Genomic DNA, 13599 nt, shown 5'->3' on the forward strand with positions numbered 1-13599 from the left:
AGCACTGATATAATAGTACTCGCTGTTACTGAACGCTTGTTTAACGTCATATATATATATATATATATATATATATATATATATACATATAATTCGTCTAATTAACAAACCCAACAATGTTAGATCTGTAAATTTGCAGAAGCAAATTTTTGTTCTTCCCTGGCTGGGATTCGAACTCATGCTACTGAGATATCGTGGCACCATCTCAGTAGCGTGAGTTGGAATCCCGGCCAGGGAAGAACAAAAAGTTTGCTTCAGCAAATTTACAGATCTAACATTGTTGGGTTGTTATTTAGACGAATTATGTATACAGAATGTGTTTTCAGCCTTGTATCACCATCACTGGTAATCCGATGGATAAAATCTGTCGTAGTGTTGTCACTGGTTCAGACGTACTTATAATATATAGTTAATGTTACTCAATCAAAATATATACAAAGGGTTTGTTTTTGTAAAGACATGATACACATGATAATAGCATGACCTTGTGCAATGCCCGAATCAAAGTATTGACAGGATGTAGGCCAGTAATTGTTAATAGCTGTTTACGAATGCAAATTTAGTTACGTTTCATTTCATTAGTAACAAAATCAATAACAGTACCTATAAAATAATATTCATAGATCATAATGCGCTCTTTATTTGATAAAAGTGTATTCAAAGTAAACAATAAAAATATTCGATATAGCCATCCAAAGGTAGTTATCATTGAAATTCAAAGTGAAAAAGTCATAGCCTTAACTGTGTTTTGACCTAATGATCTCAGTTATTATAACCTAACAAAGTAAATTTTGGAATTTACAAATATTTGCTTCAATTTGGTGTAAGGTTGCATATTTTTACAAGATAAATTGCACTGTTTATAAATAGTTAACCGAACCAGTTAAAAAATCACATCTAAAAGTTCAAGCGAATTATTCTGGACCCTTATTAAACTGGAGTTTACTCGAAATAGAATAGTAGGTATAATAAACAAAAAATCTATATAAATACTGATCATGTAAATTCAGTATGTGTATTGGGTAAAGAGAACCTACTAGCTATGAACCAGGTTAAATCCATAGTGTTCTACATCAGGAAATGCATGTACCAAGTCAAGAATATAACAGATGTTTTCCATTCGTTCGATGTGTTTGAGATTTTGATTTTGCCTTTTGATAAAGGACTTTTCGATTAAAATTTGCATTGGAGTTCCGCATTTTTGTCATTTTACTTTCTACTAACATAATTCTAGGCCTAATGCATTCCTTTCTTACAATATATTCACATTCAGATAATTGATGATGTTTTTTCCATAAACAATCCAAACTTTTCTGATTGGGTTCCATTAATATATCCTACAGAACTAGAAATTAAAGAAACAACAGACACAGCTTCCTCCTCCTCTTTTTTAGACATATACCTCGAATTTGACATCAGCGGTCATCTCAGTACCAGATACTATGACAAACGAGACGATTTTAATTTTGAAATTATCAATTTCCCCCACCTTAAATAAACAAACTTCACTTGCATATGGGATATACATTTCCCAACTCATTCGGTATTCAAGAGCTTACAGCTGCTACTCAGACTTTGTAAAACGTCACCAGTGTCTGAGCAAAAAGTTGATGAACCAGGGTTATTTCAAAGAAAGTCTCGTCCTTTTTCTAAAAAAAAGTTCATCGGAAGATACTAAGACCATGTTGATATATATTCCTTATCAACTTCACAAATAATACATGATGGTCTTGATGTTTATATTCTAGGTACTGACGTTGTTTATCATCTTGATTACGTGTTATAGTGTCCTTTAATTTGTCTTTGTAAATTATTAACGTTTACTGTTTGGTCCATTTTTTGGTAATATCCTTTAGACGTGGCTCGGTACTTTTAAATACCGCCATTGTGTTGTTGTGCTGTTGTCATTTTTTGTATTCTTGTGTTTCAATGTTGCATATGTGCTTTGTCTATATGTTTTTCTTTGTTGACTTATTTGTTTGTTTTTATTGTGATTGAGATTATAACACAATGTTGACTGCTGTACCCCTATTTTTGACATTTTTACCTAATATGTCTGTTTGTTTTCTTCACACATTGTTGTCAATGTAATGGAATTGTATGCGACTGTCATGCAAGTGAGAGGTTTAGCTAGCTTTAAAGCCAGGTTTAATCCATCATTTTCTACATAAGAAAATGCCTGTACCAAGTCAGGAATATGACAGTTGTTTTTCATTCGTTTGATGTGTTTGAGCTTTTGATTTTGCCAATTGTTAAGGGACTTTCCGTTTTTGAATTGTCCTGGGAGTTCGGTATTTTTATTGTTTTACTTTTCATTGTTATAATCATTACTAATGGTTTATTTTATTGTTAGGTGGTCCCTGTAGAGCTGGAAAAAGTACTCTAGCAAGCGTACTTATTGGCGAAGAAATTCCTCTGAAGTGGAATTCTACAGACGGACTTGTCATTTATTTTGGCAGGAATGGTATTGATATTGAAAGGAAGAAAATGGTTCCGCTTCTAGAGGGTATGTCTGACTTAAGTATATTGAAGTTCATTTGTTGATTCTTTTTTTGTAAAAATATTCATGCCAAAAGAGACAAATAAGGAAAGCGTCCACGGTATGTATACATCCTCTGTCATGCAAATTCCGACTCTTTCAAAATATCACAAAAGAGAAAATAATATAATCAGTATATGTTCAGTTAGCCATTCTGTTTTCTTGAGATGTGAACTCGACAAAATGACTCTATTGATCATCATCTAGTGTGACCTTCAATTCTGATCTTCTTTCAGCGTCAAGGAGCGAAAACATATATTTAAATATATCCTTTCGATTAATCTGTATTTCACGTACCAATTTAAACAAAAATAGGGAATGTGACATGATTTAGAATGACACTTACACTAATAAATTAACACGTAAGTGTTAGTTTAAGTGAATATTTACAGATCGCTGTACGGACATCAAAAATGATACAAACCAGTATCCTATATTAAGTCAAAAGAATGACAATTTTTTATATATTTCAAAAAAGAAAACCAAGGGCCTAGTTTAGAACATTTATATATCACTGTTGCATCTTCCTTATTCTGCAACAATAAACAGGAACTAGTTTATTCTGAGGAAATTAATTTATTTTGATAATAAGTCTCGACAGATTTTAATATGGTAGTATTTAGAATGTGTTCTGAAACAGAATTAACATCTGAATCACCAACCAAATATAAACAAGACGACAACGAGACCACTTAATATTCGACAGACAAGTTATCGACAAACAACGAAACTAGCAATGTTATAGATATCTGAAGTGTCTTTGCACATGCGTAAAACAACAAATATGACTGACAGCAGCCAACGACAGACACGTTTATGTTAGAGGATGATAGATATAAAAGACTTCAAATTGAATGCTATAATAAGGCCTTTACAGTTCAGATTGCTTTCACATTTTCTAAAATGTGGATTGTTGGTCGATGAACTTACCAGTTAAAAACATAAAAACTGTGTTCATGTTGTACGATTTGAAATTAGGTCTTTGACTTTTCGATTCATTAAAATTTTAACAACTGTTTTAGGTGAACGGGGACATGAGGTTTTGGCAAAAATACTTCGAGGTAAGCCTAATGTCAGTAAGACATACGATCAGATTACCAGACAAGAAACAACAAGCACTGTGAGAAGGGTCTATACAGAAGAAAATACAGAATTAACATCTGAATCACCAACCAAATATACACAAGACTACAACAAGACAACTAAATATTCGACAGACCATTGTGCGACTAAGACGTATGTTTCCATGACTAAATCTGTCCTGGAGCATCATTCTTCACACATGTCTAGCAAAGGTTTGCCATCAGCAGTTACCGAGATTCAAACTTTGGATTGCCAGAAGCTGCAACTTCAATCAGATATTTTAGAAGAAGTGAGAAATGGGCAATACAGAATTAAAATAGCACCGTCTGACCTTATCGATTTTGGTGGGCAGAAATCATATGATATGACTCATCAACTTTTCATACAACATAGGGGATCATTTTTATTGATGTTTGATGGTAGATTTGGTTTACATAAACAGCTGGACGAATATCCGGAGGGGGTTACAGCTGCATGTTAGTAAAACCCTATTAGTAGCAAATACTTAATATAATTACACATCTGAAGATTGATATAATGAATATCTTAATCTTGGTGTTAATGCGCATTTTCATTAGTCTCTTGAAACGTTCTCCAATATTATACACTTAAAAGAATATAAAGCTGACATATATCCAAAAACTTGAATCACCCGAACAATGTTAACTGAATCTGGATGAGATTTTTCACAAATGAGTTGTCGTGACCAGAAAAGCGAGCAAGGAAAATAGTCTTCAGTGTGTAGTATACTTGTCATATACCTTTCTTCACAGTAAATGCTGATTCATTCAAATGCATGTTTCCGTTCGGTCGAAATGCGATATGTTGATTTATTCATATATTCATTAGTGATTAATTTCATAAATTTACTTAGTTTTTATTCAAGTATCTATCTATTCATTCATTTATTACTTTATCTACGCATTTTCACTGCGGCAATATTGTGACTTGAAGTCATTCGAGGTTGGTAAATAATTTCACATTTCATTTCAGCAATACTAAAACACTGGGTTGATTCCGTTTTGACCTACACTGAAGAGACTGAAGACATTATGCCAATGATTCTGTTTGCAGCAACACACAGGGATCAGTGTAAGGTAAAATAACAATCTAAAGATTGTTCCACGCGTGAACACTCTGTAATATTGGTATCTAAATCGTTCACATATATCTATCAAGTATCAAACTATAAGCTGCAGATACTGGCTGTAGGTTTAAAGATACTGGCTACAGGTTTATGTGTACTGGCTTTAGCTCTATATATACTGGAAATAGATCTACATTAGCGGTGCTCGCTCACATTGCATCAGCTTGACCTTAAGTAATGTATGGCAACAATAAAAAAATTGAAACAAGAATTTTGATTAAACTAAAGGATTACAAGAAAATCAAGTTCATACATACGTTTAATGTAGATGATAAAGGTCTATTTAAATGTTAGACATAATAAGTAGGTTGACTGTTATAACTCTCGAGATACATGTTTGTATGGTCGAATATTTTAATATAAATGAATAGTCGTCTGGTTTGTATATTAACTGACTTTCCTATAGTGACCATTACTTCTCATTTATACTTAGTTATTAATAGACAATGTTTTAATCTACTGTATTTACAGAATACATTTTTTTAAAACACATTTAGTTCTAACGTGCATTTATTTTATAGCGTTCAAACTGTGAAATTGTCATATTATTTCATTCATCATCCTGTATTAAAACTTTCGGAAAGAGAACAACAGTAATTACTCTTAATTCCATTACATTGCTTCAAACACATAACGATCCCTGTTGTTCAAACAGCCTCACTAAAGCCAGTAGGTACTGTGGTGCACTGGTCACAACGTTTGCTATTCGATATTTTTTTCATTTCCCTTTCAGGCTGACGTTGCAAAGATGAAAGAAGATTTCATCCGGGTTATTACACAGATGTTCTGCAATCACGAGAAAATACATCACATACACCTAGATACTGTGTATTTTATCAATGGAATTGATAAAAACGACCCCGAAATACAACACATGACAGATCAAGTTGTCCTGTTTGCAATGCAGCAATCGTCCTGGGGCCAGCGACGACCTATGCAATGGGTACCTTTGGAGTTGCAAATCTCCAACATGAGAATGAAAAATGTAAACATCATTACCAAGGAAGATCTACGAAATGTTAATAAGCTGAATGACGACTTGGCCTTAAGAGAAGATCAGCTGAACGACTTCCTTTTAGTCCAACAATCCCTTGGTAAACTGATGTATTACAATCTTCCTGGCTTAGAAAATTGCATCATCATTCACCCTCCTGCATTGGTTAACATTTTGAGGTCATTTGTGACGGATGAGAAGTTCTTTCCAGCAGACCAAAATCTTAAAACTATATTGCAAACATTGACACAGACAGGTAAAATTTATCGAACAGATCTTTTTAAGCTTTGGCAACAAGATCATTTTCCTCAATACATGCAAGATGATTTCATTAAAGAATTTGTCATACAGCTTCTAGTCCATTTGGATATTCTGATAGTCCCTAAGGCGTTAGAAAATTCGTCTACTGATGTGTACCTTGTACCATGCATGATCAAGACCCCCAGACCAGACTTTAAGAACCTGCAACATCATGGAGAAAGAACAATTTGTCTGGAATATGCATTAGCCAAAAACTCCATTCCAAGTGCTCTTGCTTACAAAGTTATTGGGGCAGCAATAATCACCTGGCCATTGAAAGAAGAAAATGGAAAACCGTGTCTATACCACAAGGCCGCAGTGATGAATGTGAGTGAGGATGATGAACTCAGTATTTGGTTAGAAGACAATCGAGTTACGGTATACTTGACAAACCAGAAATCATTACTCTCTATCTCACCAGATGTTGCTGCAAGCATACAAGAATGTTTGACCAAGAACATCGAGTCTTCCCTTCTCTTCTATTTTAACAGTTTTGGTAAGAAAATCAAACCAACAAAAGTATTAGAACTGTACACCTTGGCGCTAGGTGTTCCATGCGGCACTGGTGTATGCTTCAAATCTGCAGAAGAGGTTAATGAAGCCAATTATTGGACATGTGACAAGGAAAAAAAGCATAACACAAAATATTTACTGTACTGGATCTTTGATAAGGTAAGGCAATACAAGTCTAATGGTACCATACTGTATGATGAGTTACATTAAACACATCATTGTAAGTCATTCGCTTCATGTTTATAAGTATACCAAATACGTCTAATGTAATGAAATTAACTGTTTTTAACCTTTCGAATTAGGCAAGTATTCATATTCACGTCAAATAGATTCAATCCAAAATAAAACGGAGATGAAAGTTTATCATAATGTTTTCAGACTCTAAAGTTTGTTTTGTTACTAGAAGATCTATCTGTTGAGCCCTCTGAATTAGCATTGTATCAATTAGAAAATAACTTAATCTGCTGTACACCCTTCACTAAACCTCTACCTCGATTTTGTTATATACATGTCATTTCACATCTTTTCTGTAATATTAATCAATACATTTTGCACATGCTAGTTAATCTAATACAACTTGTCTTATTTATTTTTCAGTCCCAAAAGACGTGTGCACTTGGATGTAAAGGTAAGTATAGAAAACACATTTACATCCGGTTATACATATCTGAACTAAATGGAATTAAAACAAACAAAATAATTGCGAATGCAGGATAAAGGTAAAAGAATCTGTTAACTTAAAACACTCAATACAATTTGTTTAACTAGATTATTATTCTCAAGTTACATTAATATTGAACATAACAATTAAGATGTTATTTGAAGAAAGTTCTAATCATTTGAAATTGCCTTTAATCGCATTTCTGCATTCTGATTTCATACTTTCAATTTTAAAATAAAATGATACAAACGCTTTGACAACTAGAAATGTTGCTTTGCACTGCTTGTAAAGTTTATAATTACTTCAAACTTGTGTTTGTATTCCTTTAACCGCTTGAGTAAGTTCAGGGTGTTGAATTAATATGTTTCCTTCTAACCACTGGCTACAACACATGTTACATTTTGCAGGTCTCAGCTACAATGAATTGAGAACAGAACCAAGTGATAAGCATCTAGTAAGACTGGGAAGTCAGATTGGAATAAAGTCATTTCAAGAATTTTATTTACATTTGGGAATGAAAACAAGGCAATGGGAGAACACTTTAGATATGTATCATGGTCACAGTCGTGAAGGGATAATGTCGATGGCACTAGTGAAATGGAAGGATTATAAGTTATCGGACCTTGAAGAACCTTCCTTGGAAGATCTGGCAAACGCCTTGGCTAAAGTGAATTTGGATAACCATGTTATTTGTCAGGTACAGGATATGTGTGTTGATTTCATTTCAAAAATATTTCATATTTTCAATCGTTTTAATACTGATGGCACGTTAACTATGTCGAAGCACCTGCTCATATGCCATAAATGTAGTTCCAAAGAAATTTAAACATTGTATATTGATGACGTCACTGCTGGGAAATCATTGACACATTTATTAAAAATGTCAACATTGAATGTTAGTCGAAAATGCCGTGAACCATCAAAATAGTATAGATAACTTTGTCAGCTGAAGCTTTTTTAAGGTCAACATTAACTTTGGGTTTTTTTTTAAATGAGATGGATCGAACCGCCCTGCAATTCACCAACGAATAAGTAATTCATTGCATTGTCTTATTCAAATGTTTAAAGTTGCTTGATGTATGAAGACGGACAGTGATTAAATTGACATACATTACAACATGGACAAACCTTACTCAAGACAGCCAAGTATACATCCGATTACAATAGAGTCTTTTTATAAGCTTGAAGTTTTTTATGAGTGTTAATATACGGCGAAAGATTTAGCAAATTGATTTACCTTTATTCATAATGATTGAAATGATACTTATCACTCAGCTGCATAGTGTTTATCGTTAGTATTATATCTATTTTTATATATATTTTGTATTTTGTCAGGTTTTCAGAGAAGAAACTAAGTTACTAGGTGAGAACTTTTTAGAAAAACAAAATTATAACAGTTATTTGTTCTGGACAAAATCATAGGTTTTTTTTATTCGCAAATATATCAGTAACTGTTGTGCATTTTTCTTATTTATGTTAAGTGAAAAGATAAGACGTGTTATACATGTGTATTATAATTATTTGTCTCAGCGTTCCTATGTTTAAAACATATTATGCTTACTTATACGTCAAGGAACACATTCAAAATGAGGACACAATGATTGATAGATTGAAAGTACATTTTTTGCAGTCTACTTGATCATCGTCATTTCTTTAGATTAACTCATCATGCCATTGTAAGAGACAAACAACTCACTTTCTAAGTAGCAATTAAATATGCCGACAGTGCATGATATTTCATAACAAATCATGATATCAGTTCAGATTTATAATCTCGTTTTCATTAATGAAAATATATTATTTATCGAAACACGTAATTAATGAAATAAAATTGGAAGTGTTTACATCTTTTTGATAACATAGCATCATGTCATGTTGTGTTTGTGTGTAATAAGAAACTCAATTGATTACTGACACCAATTTGTCGTGCATTGATTATTTTGCAGCATTTCTAATACAAATAGCTAAATAAAAATGGAGTGAATGTATTAATGCGGTTCTATAAATTAATTGGATTCAATTTTGTCAGACATTGCAGACTTCAATCTCCAAGAAACACCAAGTGACGGAGTTCTGAAAGAGTTATCATTCCAGGTAGGCAATTGTGCACTTCAGTTGGGAATAGAACTAGGAGTGAGCTTTAATGAAGTTGAGAACAGTTTATTCAAATTTCCAAAAGATTTACCTGGTTTAATAGAAGATATATTAATGAAATGGAAGGCAACGTCAAAATTAAAGACATTCCATAGTTTGATGCTGGCACTTAAACGCGTACAAGGAGGTGGGGTGAATTATTTACACAAAATGTCAAAGTAACATAAACAACACATGCCCAGCATGAGGTTTCTGTAGAATTAACACAACGTATTAGACTTTGCTTTGCTTTCTAATTTTGAATTATTATTTCAATTATAATATACATACAGTGTTATAATGTATTATATATATATATATATATATCAAACTTTAATAGATCCTCTATATTGTCCTACTCACTCTGATTCTTACATTATTCATAATTAGTACACGTCATCAAACAAAGCTATACTCGTCAAAAAATATATGGTCGACATGTGTGTAATTCATATTCCCTATCATATCAACAGAAAAATTGTCTATCATTTTCTTCGAAAAAATGCCTGTAACAAGTCAGGAATCTGACAGTTTTTTCCAATCATTCCGTTTGTTTGTATATTCGACCGTTTGCTCTTGTAAATTTTTATGGACTTCCCCTTTTTGGAATTTACTTTGGAGTTTTGTTTCTGTTTGTTAATTTTTGCTGCTTATACAAGCAGATGAAATCTTGCCATTAGATTGAGTTGTTGCTAATGTATCTTCTCGTCCGCCAAAAATGTTGTTCTTTCAGCAGACAAGCGTTAAACAATATTTTTTTTCATATGCAAACATCATTATTTTGATTGTATGACAAAGTAACTTGGAATTCACGGCAAATAAAAAAAAATCCAACTTATACACAAACATCATGCATGAACATTAATGTAGAATTTTAAATTTGGAGCATCCGAAGCGCTTTTCTAGATTAACCTTCATCAGGAAAGCCCAAAACTTTAAAATAATAAAATGTAAACAGTAAATACTTTACCTGAAGTGATATATGACTAAAAGGTCCTTTTAAAGATAAGTTCTCTACGTATGGTCAACTTTGCATGGGGGAGTTCGAACCTTAGTTTTGAAATCACTTCTAAATTTATTAACGGAGTATTTCACAAATGAGGAGATGTAGAAAATATAACATCTGTCCTTAAAACATATACATAAAATATTCATAAATGTTTCCTAAAAACAATGTATCTCGTCTGCGATTGCTGCTCTCATTGTAAATGTGTAATGTTGACTGTCAAAAAACTTTTTGGGAGTTTTCAAAGTATTTCTTTTTTACAAAAATTCAGTTAATATAAACGGTTTAGATAAATTTTTCACTAGCGGCAATGTGATTGTATTCATTTCAATTTCTGTTTAAGACAGAGAGCGATTGGTTTCCTAAACCTGACCCATAATTTTAAACCACAAAAAAAAATATAAATAATAAAGTCTCTTTAAAACGAACTTCAGCTTTAGACCTGTCATACTTGTCTTCTTCAGCGGAACTTTATTATTTGTATTGTAAAAACCCGTATTATCATAATGAAAAAAAAACATAGTTCACACTCAAAATCAGGGAAAGAGAACGTCACTTTTTGTGTAAATTCCATGCGGCGTTCATATCTGTAATGTGTTTATCCAAAGTGTATCAATTGTATCACGGTATCCATTGCATCCGGCGTGTATGTCCGTATTTCATTTATCCAAAGTGTATCACAGTATGCATCGCATCAAAATCTAAATCATGGCAAGAAATTCAAATAATCCGTAAACAGAAACTAGAAACTGGAATCTGTATACTCAAAATCCAGGTGCTGATGTGATGTTCCTACATAGAAGTGGGTGAAAATGAAGTCAACTCCTTTGTCGTAATGTTTTGTTCTTAACTTACCCTTATTGTCACTGTATAGATATAAGTCAATATATGAGGCAGACTTAACTGTATCTGTAGTACCCATATCACTAGTAAATGGATATTAGTCTGTAACGGTCATTTCAACCTTAACATCATTTGAAAACTCTAAACAATGAACTATTCAGTCATATTCAGTCTTTAAATCAGTATCCAGACGCATCTACAGCAGGAAACTCAGTACTGTTCAGACAATTTGCTTGCGGATAACAGTTACTTTTCAGAACATTCCGTATGATGTTGATGTGAACAGATAAATTACAACGAATAGTTTAAACAGTATTGAATTTACCGCATTGAATGAGACTAAAAATTTACTGTAAGAATGAACACTATCTATTTATTTATGGTCAGTTAATTATGATCTGTGTAGATCAAATACCGTTTCAGATCAAAATTGGTTTACTAATGGCATTATACAATGATATATAAGTTCAACAAGACATGTATATTGAAGACCCATTGGTGGCCTTCGGCTGTTTTCCCCTCTTTGGTCGGGTTGTCTCTTTGACACATTCCCCATTTTCATTCTGATTTTATGTATATACATTTTTGTGTAAATCAATTAAGGAGATGTGGTATGACTCGTAATGGGACAACTATCCAACGAGTCCTCAAGTAGCGATTTAAACAGTTATAGGTAATCCTACTGCCTTCAACAATTAGCAAAAACATACCTTATAGTTAGTTCAAATGGCCCATACATGAGCAGATGTAAAACCATGCAAAAGAAATAACAACTCATAGATAAATCATGTTCATTATCAATCAGTACACATCCAAATTTAGTGACAAGACTTCATGAACAGTCCGGGAAAAGCATAACCTTGTGCAATACAAAAATATAATAATGACAGGATGTTGGGTAATAAAAGTATAGCAATACCTATTTAGTTATGTTTTCACTTATCAAAAACAAATAAGATATTGTAAACGATGAAAACAATAGTCTACGGTGTTCAATTTAGATCCTCATCTGTTTTGAACTGATATGTCTGTTTATTTCCTCAACTATGTTAACCAGTACTTTGTATTCATTGCATCACAAAGCATTTGCTTATATGTTTGCCTTACTTATCTAATGCAATTTATTCATTGATGTTCAATGTTTTGTTTTGATAGAACATTATACTTTGTTCTTTTATTAGTTTCATAATGTTTTGCTTTTGCTTAGGCTTTTTTATGCTATTTTCGAAAATAAAAGATTGCATACAATCATATGATGCTCTGTTTTATTTATTTTTTTATTGGAACTTTTTTTTACCAATCGTACAACTTTGAGTTCACGTATGGTTAATGTGTTGATTTTACTTACATACAGTTACCAGAGTTGTTTGCAAACAACAGTCACAAGATGTTTTAAAAAAAATATTCGGAAACTCAAAAAAAAAAGATGAAACAATATTCATTTGAGATACAACTTACAAGAAACCTAATGAACCATTGTTTCCTAATTTGACGGTTGAAATCGTCCCTAGCAAGTCTACAAACACTACCTTGATCTCTTTGACCACTGTGACATATTTGTACTACAGGTGACCATGGATAGCTTGAATTCGCTCTTGTTTCCCTTTTCGGACTTATTACCGCATTAGACATAGCATACGAATGGTACCACTTGTGCAGTTATACTCTTCAGACTCATTTGAGATCACTTCCCCTTTGTAGTTATTGCCAACCTTTTGAATTTTTCTGTTGTTATTTGTTTGGGTTTTTTTTTTGTTACATGGTGTATAATTTATTTGTCCATATTAGATTTGTCGAGTTGACAATTTTATGTTCTATACTGTTTTAATAAAAATGGATCGAATGTGAACATGGTAAAATAATCATTAAAAACGTTTTCCTGAAATAATTATCTTAATATCTTGACATAATATCGAACCAAACTGGACATTACTGCGTTTATTCGTCTCTCACTTATTCTAGGTTGTACTTCCCAATATTCATATATATCCACATCTTAAGAAATGGTGAGCACCAGTCTAATTTTTCACATAGTGCCATCTGTAAATAGAATACAAACTTGATAAATGTGTTGCCTGTGGAGCTTGTTTATGGATTGTTCTCCATCGTGAACACCTAAAAAAATGAAAGGCAACGGTGTATAAATACTTGAATACTTTACAGTCGAGTGACATTAACCATAAAATTTCATTTTTAATGCACCCACCTAACATACGGCTAAATCATATACCATTCGAAAGCATATCATCTGTGAGTTCTTTTTTGCCCGGTCGTCATGTATTCGTACGGTGCAATTTCTGTTAAATCACGATGAAAGGTCAAGGACGGACAATTTCTCATTTTACTAGACGTCAGCATTTTTGCATATTCTGTCTTCTTG

At 32.7% G+C, this 13599-nt stretch overlaps 1 protein-coding gene across 1 annotated transcript; it reads left to right on the forward strand.

The window, feature by feature from the left end:
• The first annotated feature begins 5511 nt into the window (after positions 1–5511).
• Positions 5512–12470, forward strand: LOC127731675 (uncharacterized). The gene is made up of 5 exons (XM_052240458.1): positions 5512–6735; positions 7174–7204; positions 7645–7934; positions 8573–8600; positions 9267–12470. Exons 1-5 carry the CDS (start codon positions 5518–5520, stop codon positions 9551–9553), a joined length of 1854 nt encoding a protein of 617 aa, XP_052096418.1. The 5' UTR covers positions 5512–5517; the 3' UTR covers positions 9554–12470.
• The last annotated feature ends 1129 nt before the right edge of the window (positions 12471–13599 follow it).

Source organism: Mytilus californianus, unplaced genomic scaffold, assembly GCF_021869535.1.
Source record: "Mytilus californianus isolate M0D057914Y unplaced genomic scaffold, xbMytCali1.0.p SCAF_20, whole genome shotgun sequence".
Classification (NCBI taxonomy): Eukaryota; Metazoa; Mollusca; class Bivalvia; order Mytilida; family Mytilidae; genus Mytilus; species Mytilus californianus.

Excerpts from the sequence above, each read along its gene's own strand:
- LOC127731675 (XM_052240458.1), top strand. The coding sequence starts at position 5,518 with ATGAAAGAAGATTTCATCCGGGTTATTACACAGATGTTCTGCAATCAC. Across the intron at positions 7,205-7,644 it reads GTGTGCACTTGGATGTAAAG|GTCTCAGCTACAATGAATTG; the intron begins GTAAGTATAGAA and ends TACATTTTGCAG. Across the intron at positions 8,601-9,266 it reads AGAAGAAACTAAGTTACTAG|ACATTGCAGACTTCAATCTC; the intron begins GTGAGAACTTTT and ends CAATTTTGTCAG.